We start from the raw sequence: 27,639 nt of genomic DNA, 5'->3' as shown, positions 1-27,639 counted from the left end.
TGAAAAAATACGCATTTATTTATCCTCAATATTTGTAGCAACTTGTTATCTAAGTCAATATAAAGTAAAACAATTATTTCATTTCTTTTTGATTAAAAAAAATTGTTTAACGAGTGAAATGAAAAATTTAAATAATATTCATGTATCACCATGTATAAAATATACAAGAAGAAATAATCAAAATACGTTAAAAGAAAACCACATTTTTAATATTCGCAGTTAATATCAGTGCAGTGGTGGCGCTACACAACGAGGGTTAGGAATTCAAAGCTATGACGTCATGAGAAACTAAGCAACTGCTTTACAAAATAAGCTAAAAGCTAAAACATTTACAATGCATACTTTTAAAAATGTGTATTAATATCAACTTCGCAAGCAACACGAACACGATGTTAATTCTCTAGCCAAGACGATTTTCGATTAAATTAATTTAATTCTGTATTAGATGTATGATACTTTATGTGAGTCTTTGCGCATTTAGATAATCTGATTTAAAATGGAGTTGAGTGTTGGGAAGTATGCACTGTCAAAGGATATTACAGAAAAAATTGAAAGCGTGAGCAATAGTGAAAGCTCTAAGTGAGTGATGTTTTTGCAATATATTATGTGACAACTTTTAATAATAATAAAGTGACCACACGTCCCGATTTTGGCGGGACAGTCCCGCTTTTTGGTGGACTGTCCCGCGTCCTGCCGATTTTTAAAAATGTCCCGCTTTTTAGAAAATATCTGCATTTCTTATTTTAAATGTGCTGTAAAAATATATTTCCATTATTTATTAAGTATTATGGTGAATATAAAGAAATAAAAAATACATAAAAAACACATAAAATGCGTGCAGAGTAAACTAAATTAGGCAATGTACCAAGTTAGAGTTACTCGGTGGTGTACGATCATTGTCTTTAAGTCTCGGCTTAATTCACATAAGTGCGGACTGCCGTTAGACAGTGCGGTTTGCTGTTTTCAATTTGACTTTCAGTTTGACTCATTATTTGATTGACAAAGGTTGAGCAATAGTCGCCACAAAGTAATGGTCAATACTCTTTTTAAAAAAATTTTACTACAATAGGCTATATTGTAGTAAATTTTTTATTTATTTCTAGTATTTACCTACAAAATAAAAGATGAGTAAAAAAAGAGGATGCAAATTTAATGAAGAGCGAAGCAGAGAATTTCCATTTATTGAAAGTACCGAAATAGACTATATGCTACGGTGTGATAAACGCAGTGCTGAATTTTCGGTCTCACATGGTGAAAAAAACGATATTACTAAACATCTAGCGACAAAGAGGCACAAAAGATCTTTTAATAATGCCTCTTCCTCATCTAAAATGGAACCTTGGAATGGAACCTAAAATGGAATGGATTCCTTTTCACAATTGCAGAAAGAATTAGAAAAATGAGCATTTATATCCATATATTCTAATACTTCCTACCACAAAGATTCAAAATTATTTCCCACAATTGTTAGATTTTTTGATCCAGAAACAGGAATTAAAATTAGAATATTAGATTTTGTTTCATTGCCTGATGAAACTTCACAAATAATTTTTGATTTAATAAGTACTATTTTAAAAAAGAATAATTTAAACAATAAAATTATTGTCCATTGTGCGGATAACACTAACGTAAATTTTAGTGGAAAAGCTAGAAGAGGCATCAATAACGTTTTTACGAAACTTAACGAACATTTGAAGCAAAAAAATATTGGAGTAGGCTGTGCAGCGCACATTCTATACCTATACCATTCAAACAGCATCTGACTTACTTCCAGTTGATGCTGAAAATATTATTGCAAACATTTATTCGTATTTATATATATATATTGTGCGTGTTGAAAGTTTGACTAAATTGTAATTCTCATTTCATCCCATTTGTCCCGCTTTGTCTCAATAAAAATGTGGTCACTTTAAATAATAACCATAATAATTATGTTGTCCTAGGACTGGGGCTAGTGGGACAATTATCCAATTCCCCAATTAAGCCAATTTTCGCTCTCTTATTCATTTTTTTTTATCGTTTTCAATAATTTCTATCCTTTAATGTAAAGAATTTTCATTAGTGATATTGGGGATATTTCCATGTCGTGATCTGTCTCGCAAACTACAATCGTCAAGATGCCAAGCTCGCAAATTTAAAAAAAAAAAACATGTGGATGGCTAAGAGTTATACCTTTCGGTCCCTTTCTGTGATGTTTTCTTTTAGTTTCTTGCGGACCACTGCCCGGAAGATTCCAAGACTTGGCAGTTATTCTATCGCAGATCACGATACGGAAATCTCCCCGTGACATTCATTCATATTTCAATTATTCATTTACTGAACTCGATCTTATTCCTGCATCATCCAATTTTTCAGTGTCTAGAACGTGGAGAGGAAAAAATAAAATTTCTCAACAAATACTGATCAGGCGCATGTACACAGTATTTCTTTGTTGAAAATGTTGGCAATTGACCAATGATGCATCAAGAATTACTGCTCATTGTGTATGTTAGAACAAGATTCCTGCAGACCACACATAAAAGAAGCAGCTTATATGCTGAACTGTAAAAACTATGATTCTTTTCTGTATAATTATTTTAAATATTCAATAGAGCAAGATCCATGTGATTACTGTGGAACTTTGTGTAGCAGTCATAACTAATTGGGGAGTGGTGCTAACGAGCGTAGAGTGTTTTAGTTTTGTAAAGTTAAACTGAATAGCTGAAAGAAATTTTTTTTAAATTTTACCTCTATTTTTATTTATTTTTCATTGAAAGTTATCTTTTTATTTTTGTGTTCTCCTTAATTTAATAATTTAGAATATCTGTATAATTGTTTTAATTTATAATTTTATTAACATTAATATCTGAATATTGAATTTTTTTTTTTTTGCCAGATTTTATTAAAAAAAATTGGGAGTTTAAATAAGAATTTGGTTACTTCAAAATGAAATTTTAAATTTCAGTTTTAATTACTAATTGGTATTTCTTAATTTTAGATAAATTGTATAAATATTAGGTTATAAGAAGGAGGTCTAGAATAAAAAGTGTTCCTGAGTGAAAAGTTGACCGAGATTTTACTAAATTGTTTGCATGAAAAGTTTTATTGGTTACAGGTTCAAAAATTGTGTCATTTAAAAATGCTGCTAATTCCAATTTCTTCCCATTTCTAAACCATAAACAATTTAGATGAAGTATACAAATTATATATTTTGAAATGTGAAACAAATAATCTATATATATTTTTATTCATTATAAAGCCAAATGGTGTAGTTCAGAAAAAAATATTTTTAAATAAAAAACAAAGTTTTTTTTTCTAGTTTATTACCTTAAATATCTTTCTTTGTAATTACAAATATATGAAACAAATATTTTAAAATATCAAACGAGAATTGGTTTTAAATTATGTGTTTGTTTACGAAATGTGGTTACATTTTCTAACCACATTTTGTATGTTATTTAAGTAATATAAAAATATTAATGGTACAATTTTTTATTAATGGTACAATCTTTTATTAATGGTATATTTTTATAATGAAAAGGAGAAAATTCTTAATGTTTCTTCTAAATAACTAGATATTATCTATTTTCTTAAATAATAATTGAATTTTCAAAGTTTTTTGTACGGTTACTTATTAATTATTGGTTCATAGAAAAGTATTAAATATTTTCTTTCTGTGTTTTTAAATGAGGGGACAGTAAACATATTGCAAACATTTTTATGAAATGAAATTTCTAAAAAATGAAAGAAATTAAAATATTTAATTAAAAAATCAGATGAAAATAAGAAATTTCACTAAGCAAAAATAAGTCTAAATCAGCAAATGTTAAAATTTGTTAATGAAATATTTAAAGACTTCTATGAAAATGCCATCTTCAAATTTTTTGAGAACACACATAGATTAAGAAGAATTATAACAATATAATTATTTCATAACTAGATTATTAAATAACAATATAATTATAAAATAACAGTTTAATGATATAATCAATAATAATAAAAGCAATATAATATTATAATTATTTATTAAGTTATCATACTGTTTTTATTTGTTTGTTAATATATAACTAATATTTGTTATTCAAGCATTAAAGAGAGATTATTATTACGCATACATGTTTAACTTTTCATTTTGTCAAGGAGTTCATTTATTTAAAGTATTTCTTTTTTGTTTTAGGCAAATTATTGATGGTTTAAAGCATTCATCAAAAGAAATATATGATCACGTCTACAAAAATAATATTTTGGTTGAGTGTCAAAGCAAAGCATTGAGAAAACTTCTAATTGATGGTTTTGATTCTGAACAAATATTTCAACAAATTGAGCTTCAAAATAAAAGTGCCTTTGAACACTTTAATAAGTGTGTTTCATTTATAGATGATGAATATACTTGTACTAATGGCAATCATCTTAATTCATCTGATGATGAAATTAAAGTGCAAACATATTCCAAGTCTGAACTCTCTGAGGATAAAGAATATGTTTTTGATGATGATTCAGATTTATCAGGTGATGATTTTCCTATTCCTGAAGCTTCCACACGAAAAATTGACAAATCTGCTGATAGTTTAAATCTATCCAATAGCGATGAAGAAGATGGCGACTTTTTGGAAAATATGTCTCAGTCAGAAGAAGAAGAGGAAAATGTAGCTGAAGTTAAGAAAATGCACAAGAAAGATGAGTCCAAGGAAAAACACCATGAGAAATTTCATTCTGTAGTTGATGACCAGTTTTTTAAATTATCAAATTTGGCGCAGTTTTTAAGGGTTGAAGACATAAAGGCTGAACACGAAGAGGAGAAAAGTGATGACGAAGGTATTAACTATTTTGAAGATATGCCATCAGACAATTTTGATGACTCAGAAGATGAGATGGATGAGGAGGGTATTGAAAATAAAGTAACGGTAAATTTTAATTTATCATTAAATTATTTAAGATAAATTTTGGGTGGGGTATTAAAAAATGTTTGTTGTTTTATGTTAAGTGTGACAAATATAATGTATTATTAAGTGTGATGAATTATTGAATTTGTATCAATGGTTTAAATCATGATAATGGAATGAATGGAATAAACAATGCCAATACTTATTATCACAAAAATTATTAGAACTCTTTGCATTTTCTTTAAACTGAGTTATATGTTTTTAAATTTGGCAAATACATTATTCGTTAATGATGGAATAGTCCTAAAAAATAATTCAAATGTTTTGTCAGGCTTAAGAGATTTTAATGATGAAAATAAAATATTAATTTCTTTGGAACCATAAATATTTTTTTAAAATATTAAAAACAGCTTATTTAACTTTTTCCAATGTGGCTATCAATATAGTCCATGCATACGGAAAATTTCTTAGGGGATTACAACCATAGAAATGTTTTATACTATGTCAAAAATTTCTTGTATAAATAATTCTTTTCTATTTCTGTTTCTTAAAAGCATTTATCACATGTACATTAAAATATTTTTACAGTTAGTTTCAATCAACAGTATTTGCCACAAAAAATATTTCATTTTCAATACGTAAAAAAATTAAGAAAAATCATGCTTTATTTAAATTTAAATATGTCTAAGGACAAAAAAAGGAGAAAAAAAAACAATAACTGCTAGTGCCTTGTAATTTTTTTAAAATTATTTAAGTATATTTTGTTATATCTCTCAATCTGCAAAAGAATTATTGGATTAAATTTAAAAAATGTAACTTTTGTGCTTGCGCTGTTTATGATTTGTAATGGATGACACGTAACAAGTATTATTTCGTACTTTTTAAAATGAAAAAGATTACTATTTTAAAGCAAAACATAATTTTTAATTTATTAGGCTGTTGTCCCATAGGTGTATTAACAAAAAAAATTTTTTCATTCAATAGTCCTCTAAAGACCTGATGTATGATGATTTTTTTGATCCTCCTGAATCTGGTGATGGAAATATTGAGAGTGGAGAAGATGCTTATGAGCAGAGTGATGTGTAAGTACTAATGAGAAGTTTTAAAATAATAATTATGTAATGCCAAAGTAAAGGTTTAAAAAATTTAGTCACTGGTCCACTAGACTTAACTAAGTAAAAGATGCATTTTCACTTGTCCGTTTACATGTATCTCTCAGAATTGGTTTTTAAAAAAGTTAATTTAATAAAGTGTATTTTAATGTAAAATTAAAGTACAATGAAAGTGAAATATTCATAATTATGATGCTACACGACCCAGAATAAAAATCTGAAAATAAGAAAAACCCAAACAAACAACCTCCCTTTTCCTTCGATTGTGGTTCCATAAGTGTCGATTCTAGAGCAGTCGAATGTTTGGACCCCTTAATGTTTATTTTTCCTTGTGCATATTTCTCTATACCTCAAGAAATGTTTTAAGTAATTTTTGTAAGTAATTATAAATTTAGTTTTTTCAAAGTAAGCAACAAAAAAAAAAAGCAATTTTGTAATAGTATTATTACTATTTATTTATGAAGTATTAATGTTACGAAAATTTTGGAATTATGAGGCATGGAAATTTTTCTATAATTTTAAATAATGCAATTTTAAATTACAAGTTCTGAAGTTTGAACAGAATAGATCAATTACTTCTTGAGAAATGAAAAACCAAAAGTGTGACTTTTTTTTTGCTATTTTGCATGAAAAAAATAAAATAATCTTTAAGGAGCTAAAGCTTGGAATTGTTCTTCCGAAATTTGTGATTGCTCTTATGTCTAAACTATTAAAACCATATTTTTCAAATTATGACTATTTTGAGGGTCTAAAATCTGAAATCATCAAAATATATCTATCTATCTATCTATCTATCTATCTATATATATATATATATATAAAGGTATTAAGTCAAATGCATATATATATATATATATATATATATATATATATATATATATATATATATATATATATATATATATATATATATATATATATATATATATATATATATATATATGCATTTAAAAAAAATTATGCATTTAGAAAAAGTATATTTTTGTATCTGATTTTGGGATTTAAATAATCACCTGCTCTTATAAATTGGCATATTTTTTCTTCTTCTTCAAATCATTAAGATTGCATTTTAGTCACAGAATTGTAATCATTAAGTCAAAAGTTATTGAGGTAATCTCTTTTTTTATTTTGCATGGTGCACACTAAGAACTCAGCCATGTTTTGCTATTTGGTAAAAAAATTTTATGTCTAAAAATTATTTCGGTATTTATAGGGATGATGATGATGATAATGCAAATGACATATTAAATGAAATAGAGCAAGAAGAAGAGAATAATTCTAATCTGACACCAAAGACTCCTTTTGAGATTGAGCAAGAAAAGGTATTTGTTGTATCACTTCATGTTATCTTATCTATTCATTCTTTTTTTTTGATGAACCGGTAGGTGGTTTTTTCAAGCTCTTTTTCCTGGAAAAGTGAAGGAGTGCCTTAAAAATTTTGCATAGTTTTAATTTTATGTATGTTGTAGAAAAGAATTTAATTGATATTTATAGGATAACTCGATAACTGTATATATCTAGGTTAACCGTATAGTTGGAAAACTCGATTCTAGCCAATCGCTGACTACCTCTTGTAGAGACCTTAAGAAATGAGAAGTGTGGTGTTTCGAGAAATGTGTCCACTCTGTAGAAACAGTTCACAGGCCCTCTAGTAATGTGGAAAAGGACCACTATGATCGAGGAGATCTGATGATCTGGGAAAGCAACACGGTAGATGGGCATACCAACCTTCATGTGTTAGCTAGAGGTACTCTGACAAATCAGCAATACAGAAACCAGATCCTTGCAATCAATGTGAAATTTTTCTGTGAAGCATATGGGCCAAATTTAATTTCTCTAAACATTAATATCCGTCCACACAAGGCTCAATTGGTGGACGAATACCTCCAATTGGAGGATATTCAATGATTTGAGTGGCTGAGATGTTCCCTGATCTTAATCCAATCGCGTTTGGGATGTCTTTGGACACTCATTTGTAGCTCAAAGACCTGTTACAACAACCAACAATTATGCTCATTGTTTCAAGAGTGCGGTTGCTACAGGGATTGGAAAGTATCCTGGTAAACAGTATAAAATGCCAATGTAAGAGTTGTGTAGTTGTTAGAGGTGTTTATTCACCCTATTAGATTTGTTTTCCTCTGACTGATTCTCTGAGGATGTTAGTCAGCTGCTGTGCATGACAAGTGAGCTGTTTACTTATTTGGAGTACATGCTCCATATATTGGTCTAATATTGTATGATATTTTGACCATGTTTGGTTTTATTTGCTTTGTTAGTTTTTTTATTGAAAAAAAATTTGATTTTTCAATTGTTTTCCCTAGTGTATTATATTTAAATATGACTTTTAAATAGATAAAGAAAACAGTACATGACTTTGAGGAAAAAATGATACAAAAGCCAGACTGGCATCTAACTGGTGAGGTTACAGCAAGTAGTCGTCCAAAAGACAGTCTTCTTCACCAGGATACAGATTTTGATTCAAGTGCTAAACCAGGTAAAAATTCTTTGAATATGTAACATTTTAAATTCATAGCCTTTCAGTTAAATGTTTCTTTTTGAAGAATATAATTCTTTATTTTTAAATATTTCTTTATGAAGAATGTAATGATTTGTTTTTAAATGTTTCTTTATGAAAAATATATTTATTTTAAAATGTTTCTTTATGAAGAATATAATTATATTTTATTTAAAAATTAATTTAGAACATAAATATTTATCGAAGAAAATAAATTCAAAATCTGTTATTTATTCCAGCTTTACATTCAGTTTAGGGTTGGTAGTCGTAGTTTTACGAAAGAATAAAGTTATTTTTTACTGTGCTACTTAATGATGATTTTAAGGATTTTTTATTAAAAGTAATCATTTTCGGATAAAATATTAATGTTGCAGTATATTTATAAAGAAATATTAAAATATTTACTATTTCTTCTGTGTTAATTAAGTAATATAGATTTATTTAATTATAGCATAATTACTATTTTTGAAATTTTAAAAGACTTAATTATGGATGAATTAAGTATTCTAAGAATACTTCTCAGAATATTTTGCTTGAAGAAAATTACAAAAGTTTTTTTCTCTTGTCTTATTGTTTTTTTTGTATTAGCTTTCGTTCTTAACAAATTTTCCATGATAAAGTGTCATTTGAGAATACAGTTACTTGAATGATGTATAAACTGTATAATTATGGGACTCACAATATGGTGATACTTTCAGACATTGTGTCGAAACTGACCAGCCTTTAGAAATACTAATCCAGGGGTTGCCAAACTTTTTCGATCATCGACCCCTGTATAATTTTTCGAAATCTCCATCGACCCCTACAAACGTAATTTTCTGTTAATTAAAATAAAACTCTATTAGATACTGTGCTTGTACATTTATTTTATGACTTTAAACATTTATTAAAGTAATAGTACATTGTGTAACAATAGTTTTATGAAAAATATATTAATATTGAAATTTACAAAATTGGTCAATTTTGTAATTTTCAATATTAATAGTATATCATCGACCCCTGTATAATTTTTCGAAATCTCCATCGACCCCTACAAACGTACTTTTCTGTTAATTAAAATAAAACTCTATTGGATATTGTGCTTGTACATTTATTTTATGACTTTAAACATTTATTAAAGTAATAGTACATTGTGTAATAATAGTTTTATGAAAAATATATTAATATTGAAATTTACAAAATTGGTCAATTTTGTAATTTTCGTAAAAAAAATACAAAGTGTGCTATAGTTTTGTCGCGGGCTGTACTAATCCCTATTATTAAAGCTTACCTTCTTTTTTGTGCATTGATAATTAAAATTGATATCTAAACCGAACGAATGGAATCAATAACTAATTATCCAAAACTATAAAAGTTTTAATAATGACACTGCAAATATTCAACACAGTTTGCAAAGATAGCTGAAACTGCGTATGATATTTGCATTTGTAATGTCAATGCTTGTCACACGTGACATTTGGAAAAGCGCGCATGTGCATATGACTTATAAACTGCGCTGAATTCGTGCCACTACACGGTGGAACGTAAATACTTGTTTCACCCCAATAAATATACGTTTATTAATTTATGTTTTATAAAGAAACTGATATTGAGTCAATTATAAAAAAAATTCACAAATTTTACATACTTAATCAGGTATGTGTGATTTGCGTATTGAGAAATGTTTTTTTTTTTTTAAAACCCACAATCGACCCTTCCGATTCGGATCGACCCCCATTCGACCCCCTGTCTCAGATCGACCCCCGCTTTCGTTAAATAGACCCCTGGGGGTCTATATAGACCACTTTGGCGACCTCTGTACTAATCATTGCTTTTTTAAGTCTGAGCGTAACCCCTTAAAATTATCAGATTCATGAAACCAAGTGGTCAATAATTTGATTGTGGTCTAATCATTGTGATGTTTGCTGTGTTTCTTTTAAAATTATTATAATGTGGTCAGTTCAAGTACATATATGCTGGTTGCTTACATACTGTTTCCTCAGATATAACATTAGTTCGGAGAGTGTTAAAAATAATGATACAATGTTAAAATTTAGTTTTAAATTTATTAAAATTTATTGGATAGGATTTAAAAGGAAAAATATAAAAAAATTTTGATAATTTTTCTCATTTTTACTGTTTTTTAGGGCCTTAAACAAAAAACAATCGCTTTACTTTTTTTGTTGTAAAAAAAATGTATATTATTTAATATTATGTGAAAAAATTGAGAGCAAAGAACTTTGTTATTTTGCTATAAAAAATTCTTGAAACATTTTATCTTAAAACAGTATTTTATTTTAATGATTTGAAACAAAAAACTCCCTTAATTTTTTTTGTTGAAAAGTATGATATTTAATTTTATATGCGAAAAACTTCAGATATTAAATCTTATTATTTTACTCTACAAAATTCTTGAAATTTTCAAAAAAAATTCCCCCCATAAAATTTTTTAATACAAAGTTTTAAATATTTATATGCATATTTTCCTCATTTCAATTTTTTATATAGTTCTCACCTTTTTATTTCTAATGATAATGATAGAAAATTTCTTCAGAAATAAATTATAATTGGTGTTATATGTGAGCCAACTTCTATAGTTAAGCCATTTTGATGAGTCAATTTGTTGAGTCAATTTTCAAAATGAATGTTTCATCGTAGTTCTAGACCAACAGAATTAGAAATTTTTTTTATGAAAATCTCTTCTTTTTTTTTTGTCACAACAAGTTTTGGTCTATCTCAAATGGACCAAAACTACCCAGCCAAGCATTAGTTATATTTCAAATAGTCTAATAAATAAAAGTGAGTTAACTTTTTATATAAAAATGAATGAGAATTAATTAAAGTAAACTAAATATTAGTATAAATCAAATCTAATTTTTTAATCTATTTTATTCTATTTTTGCTAATACATTTAGTGCAATATTGTTTACAAATATTAAAACTTTATCTTTTAATGTTACCTTTCACTTGTTAAAGATTTATTATACATAAAGAGATGGAGAATAATTAAACATAAAATGTTTATCAGCATAATCAAATCTATTTTATTGTTTACTGGTCTGTATGCCTAAGTTTCATTGTCATATATAATAAAATTATCTTTCAATATTTTTTCTTTCTTTTCAGTACTTGTTGAAGATGAAGATTTACTCAATAAAACAGAAAAGGCTATTATATCAATTATTAAAAACAAGGTAATTTAAATTTTTAATTTAATATACAACATATTTTGACTCCTTTTCAAATTTTAATAATATATTTTTAATAACACTTTGAAATATTGTTCAAACAAAGATCAAATGAGGCACCAGCTTAACATTCCATACAATTAAGAATATTTTTTTTCAGAACAAGTTATTATATTGTGTTCTGTAAAAGTTATTAATCACTGCTCAAGTTAAAATTATATTTTCAAGCACTTGATTTGAATTATAATTAAAATATTGATTGAAATCATTAAATTAAAAAAAAAATGTGGTTTGGATAATTTTTTATTATTTTAAGGAGATTTTTAGTGAGAATGCAAAAAAATTGTAATGAAGTATTAAAATAATCTGAACACTTTTATACAGTGAACTTCTTATAACAGAACATTAAGCTGATAATGCAATAAAAAGACTAAAAAATAAATTCATGACGCATTTACCTCCACCGTTACTTTTAAACTATTTTGTGTCAAAATATGAAACCGAAGTAGATAGTAACTCTAGTAAGCGCTTCTTGTATTATGTGCTTGTTGCATTAATTTTTTATAACATAACATTTTCACTTATATTATTGACAAGCAAATAAAAAGTATTACCTTTTTCTTTAAAAACTATGCAGAGCTAAATGATAATTATGAAAAATTGTACACAATTTAAATTTTATTTTACTATACCTTTTATATAAATATGTCTGCAAGTATATGATTTTTTCGTTTTTTCTTGCTATTCTGCCATATTTGATTTAATTTAAACATATATTTTCAGGCATATAGTGATGGACAAAGAGTAGTAAAGCCTATTAATGATTTTACTTCATCGAAGAAAGAGATAGTATTAGACCAAAGCAAAAGTAAGAAAAGTCTTGCACAGGTTTATGAAGAAGATTATCTCAAGAAAAAATATGTAAGCTTAGCTTATTTCTTATTAGCTATTTATCTTAATTTTATATCAATTTTTCAAAATACATGATATTTTATTCATTTGTTTTGTTACTTTTAGCAGTAGCCATACATTCATTAAGTCATGCGGTTTATAAAATTGTTATAAAATTGTATTTTGCTTTCAAATAAGAACTGTTTCTGATTTATCACTTAGAATTTGTAATTTTGTGATAACCTATGTTTTAATTGATGATTTAATTGTATCTTGATATGTAACTCTACCTTTTTAATCACATTACTTTTACCTTTGTTAAAAAAGCCCTTTGCACAATCCTTGTTGTTGTTGTCATCAGAAGGCCGAAAGGGTGCGATTGTTCTTGCTTTCCAGTGGCGCCATATATGGTTAAGAATTCTACTTCTGCCACACCCATAGGCACATTCGACTTTGACGCATCATTTTATAGAGTAGACCCACATACATAGAGTAGACCATACATTCATTCATCATCCTTAAATCATAAGTTTGACCTGAACCAGACAATGATCAATTTCCTGTCAATTGCTGCTACCCCCAACGTTTTGGGGGTCAGAAATCTAAATCTGTCGGAAAAAAAGGCATGTTTATTCAGAGAAAGCATTGTGCCTGATTTCCTAATTTAAAATATCGTCTCCACTAATTAATTAGCATATTTGGGATCAACCCTTTGAATTATTAAGATTGAATTCTAGATTGTGAAGATCTGATCATTAGATTACAAGTTTTTCAGTGTGGTTCATTTTTTATTTTGTGCACTGTACATTACTTGAATTTTTCCTAAATCTACATAGTAAGCAGGTCTGTAAAATTTTTCTTCATTTTAGAAATAAACCTTGTCATGATTATATCTTTACACCATGTTTTGAGAAGTGCATGAAACGAAATGATTTACATCAATATAAGTTTTTTTATTAATTTAGAAATTTAATTTCTTGATAAAGGGGCCACTATTAAAAATCCTACTCCTGGTCACAGTAGTAAAAAAATTTCCTAATTTTGTTGTGCAGCTTAAAATTATTTGTTACATGCAAATAAGTATTTATTTATCAAATTTTCCCTTTTACTAAGACCTCTCAAAGTGTATTTGTTTAAGTTTAAAGTGTTCTTTTTTTGTTTTTATTTTTGTTATTAATCTATCTTGTTAATAAATTCGTAATGAATATCAAAAATAATAACTGAGCACTCAGTTGATTCTTACTATTTTTTGTTCCATGGTAAATTAAAAGTAACAAATACTATTTCACTGTTAATTTTTTTAATATCTAATTTATTCAATTCTACTATAACTTATTTGTACATATCTTAAGTGTTATACATAGATCCTCTCATAGAGCTAAAAGTTTTTGGCTAGATTTCTCTAATCAAAAAATCATTTTTGAACTTGGTAATTTGATGTTTGAGGAAAAACCTGAAGTTTAAATTCTTAACAGTAATAATTTTAAATAGAATAAATGAATGATGAAATGAATTTTGATAATAGAAGTTAATTTAAATGCATACAAGATAATTTTTTTTGTTGCAATTCTGGTTTATATATTATATAAATTTTATTTATACTAAATCATTAATGGAATTGATTTAGTCTTTATTAATTAAAGGCAAGGCTCGTGATTGTCTCGATTTTCCTGACAAAAAACATTTGTCCTGGTTTTTAGTTTTTTGTTCTGATAGTCCTGATTTTTGTGTGTGTTTAGTGCATCCCAATTTCTAGGAATACAAATTCAGATTTTTAAAAAGCAAATTTTAGTAATCTAAAGGGCTAGATTTTTGATACAGCATTCTCTTATTTTTTATAAGTTTAGTAGAAATTACAAAATTCAATAGTTCCAAATTAGGAATTGTCTACTGATTATATGCATGGTTCATAGGATCGTAGTATTTTTAAATGATGATTTGAGTAATTGTCTACTAAAACTATTTTTTTAACATAAATGTTTTCTTTTCAATTTTATTGATACCCTTCTTTAAAATTATTTGATTAACAGGGTTGCCGCTACACAGAATGGGAGAAACCTGGAAAATACAGGACATTTAACAATCAACTAAAATGACAGGGAAAATGCAAGGAAATTTAAGTTTTTCCGTACAAACTGGGAAAATACTGGGATTCTTATTTTCATCTTTTAAAAAATAGTGACCACTCAAACCGCAATCTATGGAATATTTAAGGATGATATTTCAGCTTTATTAAACTATTTAATTTACTATAGCATTATATAGGTTTTAAGTATGCTAATCTGTGCCTCATTTCTTTAATTTTTTCCAGCAGTTAAAATTAGTATAGCCTAACATAACTCACTCAAGAGCACAGTGATTGTGTTTCCTTTTAATAGATTGTGCATAATATGTACAAGGAAAACACAGCAGGGGTCTGTCCAGACATTTTGTGAAAGGTCCTGTTCTTGTAAAATTGCGAAAAAATATTAATAATTTGTGAATATGAAGTAAGCGTTAAGTTTTAGTTTTTCAACCAGGGTCCTGCTTTTGGGAATTTGTGCAAATTGGGTCCTGCTATTGCAAAAATGTCTGAAAACCTTTTCAAGAAGTTTTTAAATTGTAAATAGATACAAGATTCTGCTCAACAATTGATGCTACTAAATTACAGAAGCAACATACAAATATTTGGTAATTACTGCTCAACACAGAATATTCATTTTGGAGGAATAATGAAAACAAAATCACTCACATTTTTAATAATTTCAGTTGACATGTTTTAAATAACAATTTAGTTATGTATCACTTTTAATGGACTACGCATTAGACTGGTCCAAAAAAAACTTTTTTTTAAAATTTGCAGGTCTTAACCCTGAATACTTGTACACATGACAAAAGAAGCCCCCATGCAAAATTTCAACTCATTTGAAGTACATTTAGAGGTAGCTCAAAGACTTTGAAGTTTGGGATTTTGCATTTCATATAAATAAATGACAAAAAAAAACATTGACACTATGCCTTTATTTGTATTTTCCCATCAAAAACCATGATTTGTACACTCATATATACATATTTCTTATTTATATCATAAAATACAAGGGAGCGAGCCAACACGATATCTATTAGTAAGCATATATGAAGAAAATCCTAATAAAAAATCATACATTTTGAGCAAGTGTGGTTTTTTTTAGTGTCCTTAAATTTCTTTCTGTGGGATTCCACAACTTGAAGTAAGAATTGTTTTTGTTCTTCATCTTTAGTTATCAGTTCATTGTAGTCTGTAATGAGCGCAACGCCCCTTTCTGCGCAATCATTTACTGTCTTTAAACATTTCACTTTCTTTTCACCATCATGGTAAGAATCAAATTTCTTCCATTCCGATGAGAACGAATGTAAAAAATCGCCTTGCATATTCAATGACTAAAATATCATCCATGATTTTTCATTAACAAAATCATGCAATGATTTTTCATTAACATTTCCGATTTATTTTTCCTTTAATGGTTTAGAAGCATTGGTTACATCTTCTAATGTTTATCTATTTTAAACAACTTATCAACCATTAAAACCTTATCTTCTGTGCTTACATGACAGCTGAATAGGCTGAGCATGACTAAGTCACCGTTTAAGTACCACAGATGCCTCTTCAACCCATTGCTTGCAGCTTTTGAGATTTCTTTGCATTCATTTTTCACCAAATTTAAATGTTTAAAAAATTCTAAGTCTATGAAAGGTGCATCAGCTGCGTTAGAGCAGCGAAACCAGGCTTTCATGTACAAGTGTGTGCTAAAATCATTAAATAGTTTCAACCCTTTAGCTTCTTTTGGTGTGAGCTTGAACTGTTCACGAAACATGTATATTTTTAAACAGTAAATAACTTTAGCCATTTTAGTGCATGATGGAATGCTCCTGGTGCTGCAAAATGTACTCTATGTGGAGGCACCTGTCCAAGATAAATCAAAGTCAGTTCTAAAAACTCTCTGTAGTCATTTCTTGCCAATGATTTTGTTTCAAACGTAAGATTATGTTTGGCAAATTTAATAGCTTCTTCTTTTAATACTTTCCAATTTTCTGAAGGTACTATTGTTTCTTCTGGACATTTGAAAGAAGATTTGTCTATAAAATTCTAGTAACTTTGGAATCTCTTAAACATGAGAACACAAGGTGCACTAGAATGTCCAAATACTGCAGAAAACACATCACCAATAATGATTTCATAAATATGATGCCTGCAAGCCAAACTGAGGAGCTGTTTTCCAATCTTCTGTTTCAATAATGTACATTGCTCCTGTGTGAATACCAGTGTTACAAGATGTAGTGTCAAAGCACATGCCTTGAATTTTATCTATGATCTCCCAATCATTAAGTGTATCAAATACTGCTTTTGCAATTGCCTTGCCTGTACCAACTGGCAGTTTTAGCACACCAAGTAATTTCTCCACATCATTTCCTGTGACAAGAATAGGAAGGCGGTCAACTTTTCCTCCATTTCTCCAGAAATACTAGCCATGAGTTTCCCATCCCATTGGACGACAAGCGGACCATCAGGTTTGAAGTTATGCTTCAAATCCTCCGCTAACTGGGCTGTGTCTGCAAAGTGTACTTCGTGAAACAGTACTTTCACTTACATTTATTCCAACTGTTTGGGCTGTTGCTGCAATTAAAAAAGTAGCACTGCGATCCGAGGCTTTTGTTCTATCCAATGCAGACATCAAATTAGGTAAAACAAGCTTGCCTTTTTTCCCCCTTTGCTGTCTTTTCTGAAGTACTAGGATATTGAAAAGCATCATCATCAGTATCACTTTCTGAGGATGAGCTAGTTGAACCACAATCGTCTTTAATTTCAGCACTTGATGAAGGATAACATACAGTTTTGTTTTTATTCATGTCCACACTATTAGATGGTAGTGTCTCATATCGCCTCCTTTTAGATGAGCGTTTATCTTTTTTCTCAAGTTTTCTGTCGACTGACAACATACAGCCTTCAAATCCTTCTCGCTGTTTAAGCAAAAACTTCTTATCCTCTTCAATTTTTATCATCTGTAAAGCACCGACATGAGCGATATCCCACAACATCTTGCATTCTTTGATAAGATTCTGTTCTTTGTCTTCTTGAGTATTCGTAGGCTGATTTCTGTTCTTTTTCTATTTTTGGTACCGCTCAACGAATTTTTCTAACTTTCTTACTGCATTCTGCGTTTCGGTTGTAGGAATTCTAGCCTTATTCCAGAAGGTCAACACACTATCAACAGTGTGACTTGCACTTTCATGTATTGTTTTTGTCTCATGGTGAAAGAAGAAGTTTCTTAGTACTGCATTAATGGAAGGTAGTTTACATCCTTTTATTTCACTTATGGGAAAACCAAGTAACCAAATTTCAGAGTCTTTTCTAAATCTAATTTTGTTTGTTGACATTGTTTCAATAAAATCTCACCAGGTATTGAGTATTGAGCATTGAGTATAGTTAAGTGCGGCAAGCTCTCTGCTTATCGCTTATAGCTCTGTGTCTTACCAGGTCACAGAAGTAAACAAACAATGTGGTGTTGCCAAACCCAAATAAAGTAATTTGGTGTTGCCAAAACAAGAAGCAAAATGTTAACTATATAATAATTATATTTATAATTATTATATTTATCATAATATATGACCATTGTTTATGAAAATAAGTAAATAAATAATAAATAATGTTAATATGGAAATTATTTTTTTAAGGTTTCTAAGTAAAAACTTCAAAGCGTTTGAGCTACCTCTAAATGTACTTGAAATAAGCTGACATTTTGCATGGGGGCTTCTTTAGTCATGTGTACAAGTATTTAGGGTTAAGACCCGCAAATTTTAAAAAAAAAGTTTTTTTTGGACCAGTCTACTACGCATTAAGTAAATTTAAACAGTTCTTAAATTTATAATATTTGATGTAAAAAATTGCCAGAAATTAATTTTTATTTACATAATATTCTATATCAATTTTGTGAATAAATAGATCAATTATTTATTTTAAAAAAAATATCATTTAATATCAGTAAGAATGTGCACACAATGTTTGTAAAAGTAGATTTTCTTAGAATACTACATTTAGAATTTAAACTTACGGAAACTTGGAAAACTTTGTTTTGAAGCGTCTTTCTTCCCCCTCCCCCAGGAAGGGTTTATTCAATTGACAAAACAATAATGAAGATAAACAAATTTGTGAAAGATCCGATTAAAACATAAATTATTTTGTGAAGGGTCCGCTAACGGACAACCCTGGCAGCCCTGACAAAGTAATTCTAAAATTAAGAATAGTATGCTTTTTTTATACTCTTGCAGCATAAAATTTGCTATTATTACAATTAAGTAAAGCAAATTATACTTTTTAATTTGCCTTTTTCAAAATTAATATTTTATGTGTATATTGTTTCAAAAGATATCTTGCTTTAGTTCTAATTTTTCGAATAAATGTCATGATTTTTTCTTTGGCCCACTACGAAAACTGTTAAAGGTTCTGAAAGTTGAATGTTTATTTTTTAGGAAATTTATTATGTTGTCATTTTCGAAAAACGCATTTAGATGGCAATAAAAATATTTAAATTTTACTAAATTTTGATTAGGCACGCATCTAAGCATTTCATGATTTAAAAAAGTACTCTGCAGCAATAGAATATTAAATTGGTGAATTGCAATATTAAGTTTAAATGTAAGAGTTGTAATCTTGAACTGACTTGCTTTACAAAATGTTTAAAGCTATCCCTGTTTTATTTTATTCAATTGTATATATATTTTTATTTTCAATTTTCAAAACCTGGGAAAATTTAAAAGTTATTCCTTGATAATATTATATATTAATAACATAATATTATCTAATAATAAATTTTAGTAATATTATCTAATAATAACGATGAATAAAGCTTAATAATGAATTAAAATTGTTTCATTGTGATTTTCAGTGATAGTAATTTATTGGTTTGAAAACTATGAATAATTCAGTGTTGTTTTATAATACCTACTTCATTTTCAGGGTGAACAAGAACAAGAGAATCCAAAACATGTGGAAATTAAAAAAATGATGGATTTCGTTTTACCAGAACTACAAGCTTTGTTCTGTCATATTCCTAAACCTGTAAGTATCTGCATAGTGAAAATGTAGATGAAATATTCTTTTTTAGTTTTAATATTGTTGAGATTATTAAATTTCTATGTGTGTTGCATTTTTTTTTTCTGCAAGCATTAATGTATGAGATTCTGTTTGGAATTTCTTTCGAGAAATTTGTTAAGAGAAGTGAATTGTAGTAGCCATTCTAAAGGGGTGGCTTCAATAAAGCATTCTCTATAATTCATAAAGCTATAATTCACTAAAGCATCATGGTGCTGTTATCTTCCTTCCCATAATCAGAGCCTTCTCAGTTAAACTGAATTGGTGATATTTTAAAAATAAAGTATTCTCATTCTTCTTTATGTAAAAACTATTGTTCACTCTTTGTTTTAGCTTTTTATTTTAAGAATCATGTTTCAACAAGAAAAAGTAAGATTTCCCATTAGGAAATGTTGTAGTTCTGTAACTATTATCATGAAAGTTGGACACTTCTTTTTTATCAATATTCATGAGTGTATTCCTTTCAATACTTTAATACAAGCATTTTATTCTGTTATTGTATGCGAGTCAAAAGATTTTGTTGATCTCGTAAAGTTTTCGCGTTTTAGCACCAAAAAGTAACTCCAAGCTCATTATTAATTTTCCTGTTACCCATGTCTTTCAACAGTTCAATTAAAAATACTGTAGTCACTATTAGTTATTAACTTATTACAATTTTTACTGTAAAATCTTGACCAACTTTTGAAAAATATTTAAAAAAATTGGAAAAGACAAATAGGTGTATAATTTTTTAGGCATCTTCAATGTTGTCACAAAAAGTAACACACTTTTTATTATTTTATATTGATCATGCTTTGTGTTCTATGTTGTAATGATATGAGCCGTATTCTTTTACTTTTTTCAATGGTGTAAAACATTTATGGATACACACCTTCAGTTTTATCTCAGTTTTTCCTTAATTATGGAATTTTATTAAATTTTTAATTTTAACTGAATGGCATTTCTTTGCAACTTCTGGTTATTATTTTCTCTTTTTTAAAATTAATTTTAGTATATCTTAAAAGAAACACTACTGTTGATGGTTAATTTATAATTTTAAGAATTATTTACCTTTTGTTTTATTAACTATGGAATAAATTTTAATAAATTAAATATTATTTCGTCTTTTTAAAAATTGGTAATAATTTCATTTTTGAAATTGTTTCTTCTTACTTTTTAAAAAAATATTTCATTTTGCATATCTCTCATTAGCATTTAGTTTAATGTATAAATTATGTTATTCTTTCAGGCCATACCAGATATTAAAATAGTAAGCAATTTACCTGCCATAACTGTGGAAGAAGTTGCTCCAACTAGCATTAGTGATGTCACATTATTAGCACCCGAAGAAATCAAAGTAACTATCTGCAAACATTTATATATTCTTCCCCCTTTTGTTTTTGTTAATTTACCCATATAAATTTTTTGAACCTTCAAGTATTTTTGTTTGGTAAGTTTTTATATGAAACCAGGTGTGGTGGACTTAAAACAAGTTTCTCACAAAACAAAAAATTATTTTTTTTTTAAAAATTAATTTTTTTTTTTTTTTTTTTTTTTGCAATTTTAATTCTATCTTCATTTAAATTTTCCATTCATATTAGTTCAATAAAACATTCATCTTTGTTAAAAGGTAAAGCCTCTATTTTTATGTATGATTTGACTGTATTTACATTTAATGGCTGGTAATTGTTGAGAGTTACTCAATTTTATTGAAATCCAGGTAAAATATAAAATCACTATAAAACAAAAATTATTTCTAAATCAACACCATTTTTTTTGTACCTTTGATTAATTATATTTACTACAAATTATGCTTAAAATGGAGAGTTTTTAATATTTTATAGTTTACCAGTGTAAGAAAGGAGCACAATATAGCATAGGAGCACAATATCGTTTATTGATCTATTTCTTAATAGGTAGAACTTTTAGGCAATGCTATTATTTGTTTTTAACTCGTGATTGTCAATTGCAGTTTATTCAATCAGATTGATTACATTACGTAAGAATTTTTTCTTTAAAATTCATCAATAGTTACAATTAATGAGGGAGTTTTTTTTTGGTACATGGTATTTAATAAACCCTACCAATTTATGTTACTATGGTGCAGTTCAAATGTTATGTTGTCAATTTTGGACTCTCTCTTTATTTATCAGCAAATCACAAGCCAACTTCCATATTTCGGCAAATCATTGACAACCCCCACTCTTGTTTTGTGTTTTGCTTGAACTTTGAATTTTACTGTAACTATCAATTTTTAGGATTTAATTCAAGTAAACTATGCAACTTTGCATTAATCAAAATTTCCATATAAATTCATATTATAAAATTTCGAGTAAGTATTATTTAGGAATCTTTTATGTTTTCCTTCTGTAATCAAAACTTTTGATGTCTCATATTCCTTATAGAAATTTTTTCAGTTTTTTCTACGTGAAATATTTTTCATTAATTTAAGAAAAGAAAAAAAAAAGAACAAGATTTAGTTTCTTATGTTAGTTTTGCTCACACCTCTCTTCCTTCCTTAAGTTTTTATGTAATATTTGAATGTGCCCTATGTGGTATTTGTTATCTTGTTAATTTTTATTGTTTTTTTGTCATACCTGTATAAATATATATGTATTATTTCAGAAAAAGACAGGCACAGTAAAAGGCCAAAGTGAAAGAAGCGATAGTGACAGAAAACGAGAGCGTCGAAAGAAAAAGATGTTCCAAAGAATGAAATTCAAGAAAATGGAAAATGATGGCACAGGTCTAAATCTTTCCGGAAAGGCTAGGAAACTAGATAAAATGAATACATTGAAAAAATTAAAACAAAATAGGAATACAAAATTACTTGAGGTAAGTCTTAGTATTATTTACAATTCTAAGTGTATTAAACCTTATGATAAAATGCCTTGAAAGAAATATTTGCGTAATATGGTTTTGTTTTGCAAAATGCGTGGTATGCTATTGACATGATTATCTAATTGTATTTGATATGGTTTAGTTTTGTCTGTTAGGAAAAAGTGAGCTTTAACCTTCATTGTTAATTTATTGTTATATTTAAAGTGTGACTTCTTAACACAGAATGTTCTGACTATTCTTAGAAGTAAGACTGAATGGAATTAAAGTTTTTAGAAAAACTGTAAGAAATTGAACAAAATAGAAGAAACTAAAATGACCGATGCAGTTTTTTAGCAATAAGTACTGTAGTCAAACCCCGCTATAGTGAACCTTCAAGAGACCGAAATTTCGGTTCGCTATATCCGTTCCGCAAACAATTTTAATTAATCTTTCTAAACTCCCCTATACTAAACTATTTTATTTACTATTGCATTATTTAAGTATGTTCATTTGTTCCTTCTTTTTTTCTAAGTTTTTCCAGCAATTAAAACTAATAAATATAGTGTGCCCTATATAGCTCACACAAGAGCATAATAACTGTTGTGTTCCTCTTAATATATTGTGTATAATAAATACAGGGAATTTTTTTTTCTCCAGATTTGAATGGCAACCTTGATTTAACATCAATGAGTCAATTTAAGTATTCATAAATTATATTTAATTTTAAAAATTAAGTTGGATATTTTTTAATATAAAAGTAATAATAAAATTTTATATTTTCATAGTTCTTTATTATAATATTGGGTTTTACTAAACTTAATAAAAAATATTAAACTACAATTAGTTTAATTTGTTAAGAAATGCATTACATTCATTTTTCTTTCCAGTTAATACATTTTAGTTTTCACTCATAAAAAAGGATGCATTAATTAGCTTGGAAATTAATAATAGCATTTAAATAAGATTGCAATTATACTGTTTAAAAAATTTTGTTAATATCAGATATTTCTTTTTGATAAAGAGTTTTTCCCCACTTGGATTGGAAAAAACTTGCCATCCCTGATAGCAACCTCCAAAAGACCTATTTTTCTTAGATGATAATCAATTGCTTTTTTTTCTGTTTAGTTATATACCTAAATGATATACATTTTATTTTAGGTTGGTGAAGAAAAAATTAAATCATCTAAAGATTTCTTTTCACGACTTCAAGATTCTGTTCATTCCGAGGGAAAACCTTCTCATTCTAAGAAAAAAAGGATAAAATAATTCTGTAAAATAAAACTTGTATGATATCTGTTTTTATATAAATTCTTCCTAAATAGAAATGTGTGCTTTAAATACAAAACTAACTATTGATTCACTAAATGGCCGGAGGAATAATTTAAGACTTAGTCATGAGTGCAATTTCTAATTAGGTAATATAAATTGTCCAATCACAGTGATTTAAAAAAATTTTAAGATAAAAACTTTAAAATAATAAGTCACAATGGAAAAACGCTAAAACCAAACTGTCTTATGTAAACAATTTAAGTAGAGAGTTAGAAATCAAAAATAAGGAAAACCAAATCAGTGGTTAGACCAAAAGCTGACTACAGAGTGTGTTTGCTGACAGTGTGTCCCCTGACAGAGTGCTGTTTTTGTTAACATATATATTTTTAAAATTTCCTTTTGCTTATTTTTGGTTTCTAAATTTTTATTTAAATTGTATTACAACTTTTTTAACCCTTCATATGGCTATTTTTTTTAGTAGTGTTACATTAAAATATTATTTTAAAGACTATTTTTATGGTTTGAAATTTTTTTAAAGTTTTTCCTAATGTAAAGAAGTGGCCATAATCTTCTGTGCTTATAAATGACTGAATTTATAAATTTTTTGTTAATAACCACAAATTGACTTGATGAGAAATGAACAAACATTTAATACATAAAAGAAAATGGCTTCCCTGTACTGGCTTCTCTTCTTGACCCCACAAAACCTTTGCTGTTTTCCACATTTACATAAAGTCTTTTATTTTTCTGAAGTCAAGAGCAGATGGTCGTACAAATTGAAGGTTGGAAAATAGCATTTACAAAGATCAATGATGTTGTTGGGGAGCATACGTCCCATTACCCAGTAAAGAATTACCTCAGTAGTGATTTTTTTTCACTATTTTGCTACAAATTTTGACCCCTCATATATCTTTTTCTGCATAACTTATTGCTAAAAATGTGTAATACAGTAATGTGAAACAGATTTTTAAAAAAAAATTATTTTTACAAATTTTTTTATTTAAGTTTCCGATTAGTCACAGCCGCTTCAAAGTACGGTTTACTTGTAATGCCTGAAAATGATACTTTTCTCTTAGTCAAACCCAAGTAACTTTAATCAATTCTTTTTTTTATTTATTTTTCATGTTGAAAAAAGAATAATTTAATTGAGCCTTACTAAAAAGTACCCCCAAAAGTATGTTTTTCCTCCTTTGTAAGAAATGTTATCCTTATAAAAGTAGCAAAGTCAGAAGAATGATCTAAATACTCAATTTAAATAAAAAATAAACTTCAAGAGATCAAGTTTCTCTTTTTAGGCTTTAACTGTAAAAATTTTAATATTTTTATTATTAGTGTATAAATTATTATCAGAATAGAAGCTTTTTGTTTTATATAATTTAATGTTAAATGATATTTTAAATTTATTACTTGGATTAAAACAAAACAACATGCAAGGAAATTAAATATTAACGCTTTTATTTATTTTAACAGAATTAGTATTATATATATTTATAACTCTGACACAACGATCACATAAACTTGATGATGAAATGGATTTATACAGGCGACATCTTGGACATTTTCCCATATTATTCTCTGCAAAGGTTAATGAATAGTCTCCATCTGAAAGTAATAAATTAGTAACTTAAAATAATGTAATATAATAACCAAAATCAACAGGGGTCATTAACTATTTCAAAAACATAAAATTAATTTAGTTTTTTATCAACCTTGAATTTATGCACTGTAACTCAACTCGTATATTCTGAAGTTTAAAATTAATCAAAATTTGACATTTGGTTAATTACTAGATAAGTTATAGGTTAACTACTTGATAGGTTATAATGAAATTTGGTACAAATAAAATAACAATTAAGAGGTTATAATATGCATAATTAATGGTGTGTATCACTAATCAGAGTCCGGGGCTATAATGCAGTGCTCACAGAATCATAAAAAAAAGGGAATATTATAGGGTAAAATTAGAAAATTTTGCTACTGGCCATTTTCTAAAACATGTAGCTACTTTTTCAAAAATTTTAAATGATTAAAAAAATTTGATAAAATAGTGCATTTCTTTTTTAAAAATTTTCAAAATATAGTAAATGTTTTAAGGTTCATTCCTAAAATAAAGAAAAATTTCAATAAACAAGGGTGAAATAAAGTCATTTTCAGATTATTATAAAATGTTCTTCATAATTCCATATTTATTTTTAAAAAAAAATAATAACATGCACATGGCATGCATTTCATTTTTGATGAAAAAAGTAGCAACCGGCAGACAATTTTTTAAATGACTTGTTATATTTGATATAACACCCTATAGGGGGTGGTGACCAATAATATAGTCAAAGTGAAATGTAATAATATACAAACTTTCTCCCAGTTCTTTAATATTTCCTTTCAGGCTACTGGATTCTTTGACATCCTTAGGAGATTTGTTAATAAAAACTTCCGAGACTTGATACAATTCAGTTAGACCTGATGCATTTTCCATATTCATATTTACTTTCTATAAAATAATTGTAAATCTTAATTAATTATAAAAGAAGTTTGAAAGTGTTATTAATTTCAATGTTTTCTTTTGAGCAAGCATTTTGAGCATTCTAAAGAAATTTTTTCATTACAATAAATTTAACTGTTTGATTTATTATATATTATTCAAAACCTTGCAGTCACAAAGAATTTTTAAAAAGAAAGAAAAAAAAAGAAAGAACAATTAATATTGTGATTTAACTAGTTTCAAATTGTAGTTTAAACTTTACTGAATTTTATATTAGAATTTTAGTGATTTAATAAATCTTTCCTCTACTGCAATTTCAATGGCAAATTAGTCTAGTAATTATGTAGAATTGAAGTGTTTTTATTCAAAGTAAGGTCTGACTTTAAACTTTTAAATTTTATGTCTTATGTAAAAAAAAAATATAAAAAAAAAGGTTAAAAACTAATACAAATAGTTTTTTAATTGCAAAAAATATACATTGCACAACTGATGTATAGTAACCATATGTTATATTTATTTATCTGTAAGAAACTTGATGAAATTGAATAATCTGAAAATGACTAATGCAATTTAATAAAGTACTAATTTAAATTTAATAAAGTACCAGGAAATTAAAAGTTTTTCACATCAATTCTATTCAAATATAACTATTTTCCTAACATTTATATTAGTTTTATATAGAATTTTCTAAGTAAATAACTAATTTGAATATTCATATTTGATTATCAAAATTAGTATGCCTCCAAAAAACAAAAAAAGAATGTCTTAAAAATTTCCTTTTATCAAAATTCCAGAAAAAAGAATTATTTTTTTTTTTTTAAAATAATGATTTTATTAGCATTTTCTTAGAATTAATTTCAATTAAAAGTGCAAAAGTTTCTCTTGTACTACAACATCTGAATAATACACTTTCTTAGACCTTATTTCAATCTACCAGCCTGCAGGAAGCCGTTGGAAATATTTGAGAAACACTCTGAATAAAGATCAATGAACTGAATAGAAAAAAACAATAAATTAAAAGGAATAATAAATGTTACCTCCAAATGATCTGAAAGCACTGGACTACAGTTGATAATGAGTTGTTGATTCAAAGTTTTGATTTCAGATTTTAAGATAGTTTCTCTAATTTCAATGGCTGTTTTAAAAAATGCAGGAAATATGGTATTCTGTACCAGTGTATCCAAGCATGGAAATCGACAAAGAAAGACATTTTGTTTCGCTAAAAAGAAAGCAAAAGGTACCTTATAATAATAAAAAAACTTAAATCATAATATTTATAATAATTTTATAAACTAGAACTTAAAATTTTACATGAAACACATTTAAAACCATACAAAAATAATTACATTTGTGAGCAAGTAAGGCATGGGCACACTTTCCTTAAAAAGAAACATTTTAAAACCTAATTATTCCTCAATATTTACAGAGAGGTAT

General features: G+C 27.3%; 2 protein-coding genes across 3 annotated transcripts in view; one reads left to right on the top strand and one right to left on the bottom strand.

Annotated features, from left to right (window-relative positions):
* The first annotated feature begins 227 nt into the window (after positions 1-227).
* On the top strand, positions 228-23,779 carry LOC107447531 (U3 small nucleolar ribonucleoprotein MPP10). Of its 2 annotated transcripts, none has more exons than XM_087166337.1 (11): positions 228-579; positions 4,157-4,883; positions 5,847-5,944; positions 7,188-7,296; positions 8,327-8,468; positions 11,595-11,662; positions 12,440-12,577; positions 19,521-19,622; positions 20,884-20,991; positions 22,260-22,469; positions 23,613-23,779. In XM_087166337.1, the coding sequence occupies exons 1-11, from the start codon at positions 497-499 to the stop codon at positions 23,718-23,720; spliced, it is 1,893 nt and encodes a 630-aa protein (XP_087022463.1). In that variant the 5' UTR covers positions 228-496; the 3' UTR covers positions 23,721-23,779. The 2 variants fall into 2 exon arrangements, with proteins under 2 accessions (XP_087022463.1, XP_087022464.1); XM_087166338.1 differs by having other exon boundaries at positions 358-579; positions 4,157-4,877.
* Positions 23,780-25,157: 1,378 nt separating this feature from the next.
* The window catches only part of IleRS-m (Isoleucyl-tRNA synthetase, mitochondrial), a 46,125-nt gene continuing 43,643 nt past the window's right edge, over positions 25,158-27,639 (bottom strand). Inside the window, exons 21-23 of the mRNA XM_071178301.2 lie at positions 27,243-27,424; positions 26,079-26,214; positions 25,158-25,325 (exon numbers count right to left, since the gene is read on the bottom strand). Of these exons, the coding sequence (XP_071034402.2) occupies positions 25,162-25,325; positions 26,079-26,214; positions 27,243-27,424 (482 nt within the window). The 3' untranslated portion in view covers positions 25,158-25,161. The remainder of the gene's footprint in view (positions 25,326-26,078; positions 26,215-27,242; positions 27,425-27,639) is intronic.

Source organism: Parasteatoda tepidariorum, chromosome 6 (genome assembly GCF_982258835.1).
Source record: "Parasteatoda tepidariorum strain Cologne lab strain chromosome 6, Ptep-v5.0, whole genome shotgun sequence".
Taxonomy (NCBI): domain Eukaryota; kingdom Metazoa; phylum Arthropoda; class Arachnida; order Araneae; family Theridiidae; genus Parasteatoda; species Parasteatoda tepidariorum.
The sequence above is the reverse complement of the archived record's forward strand: the minus strand, read 5'-3'. Positions and strand labels throughout refer to the sequence as shown.

What these genes read in the sequence shown, in the direction of transcription:
- LOC107447531 (XM_087166337.1), top strand. Translation starts at nt 497, where the DNA reads ATGGAGTTGAGTGTTGGGAAGTATGCACTGTCAAAGGATATTACAGAA. An exon ending in TTGAGATTGAGCAAGAAAAG is followed by an intron (nt 7,297 to 8,326) that starts GTATTTGTTGTA and finishes ACTTTTAAATAG; the next exon opens with ATAAAGAAAACAGTACATGA. An exon ending in TCTGTCATATTCCTAAACCT is followed by an intron (nt 19,623 to 20,883) that starts GTAAGTATCTGC and finishes TTATTCTTTCAG; the next exon opens with GCCATACCAGATATTAAAAT.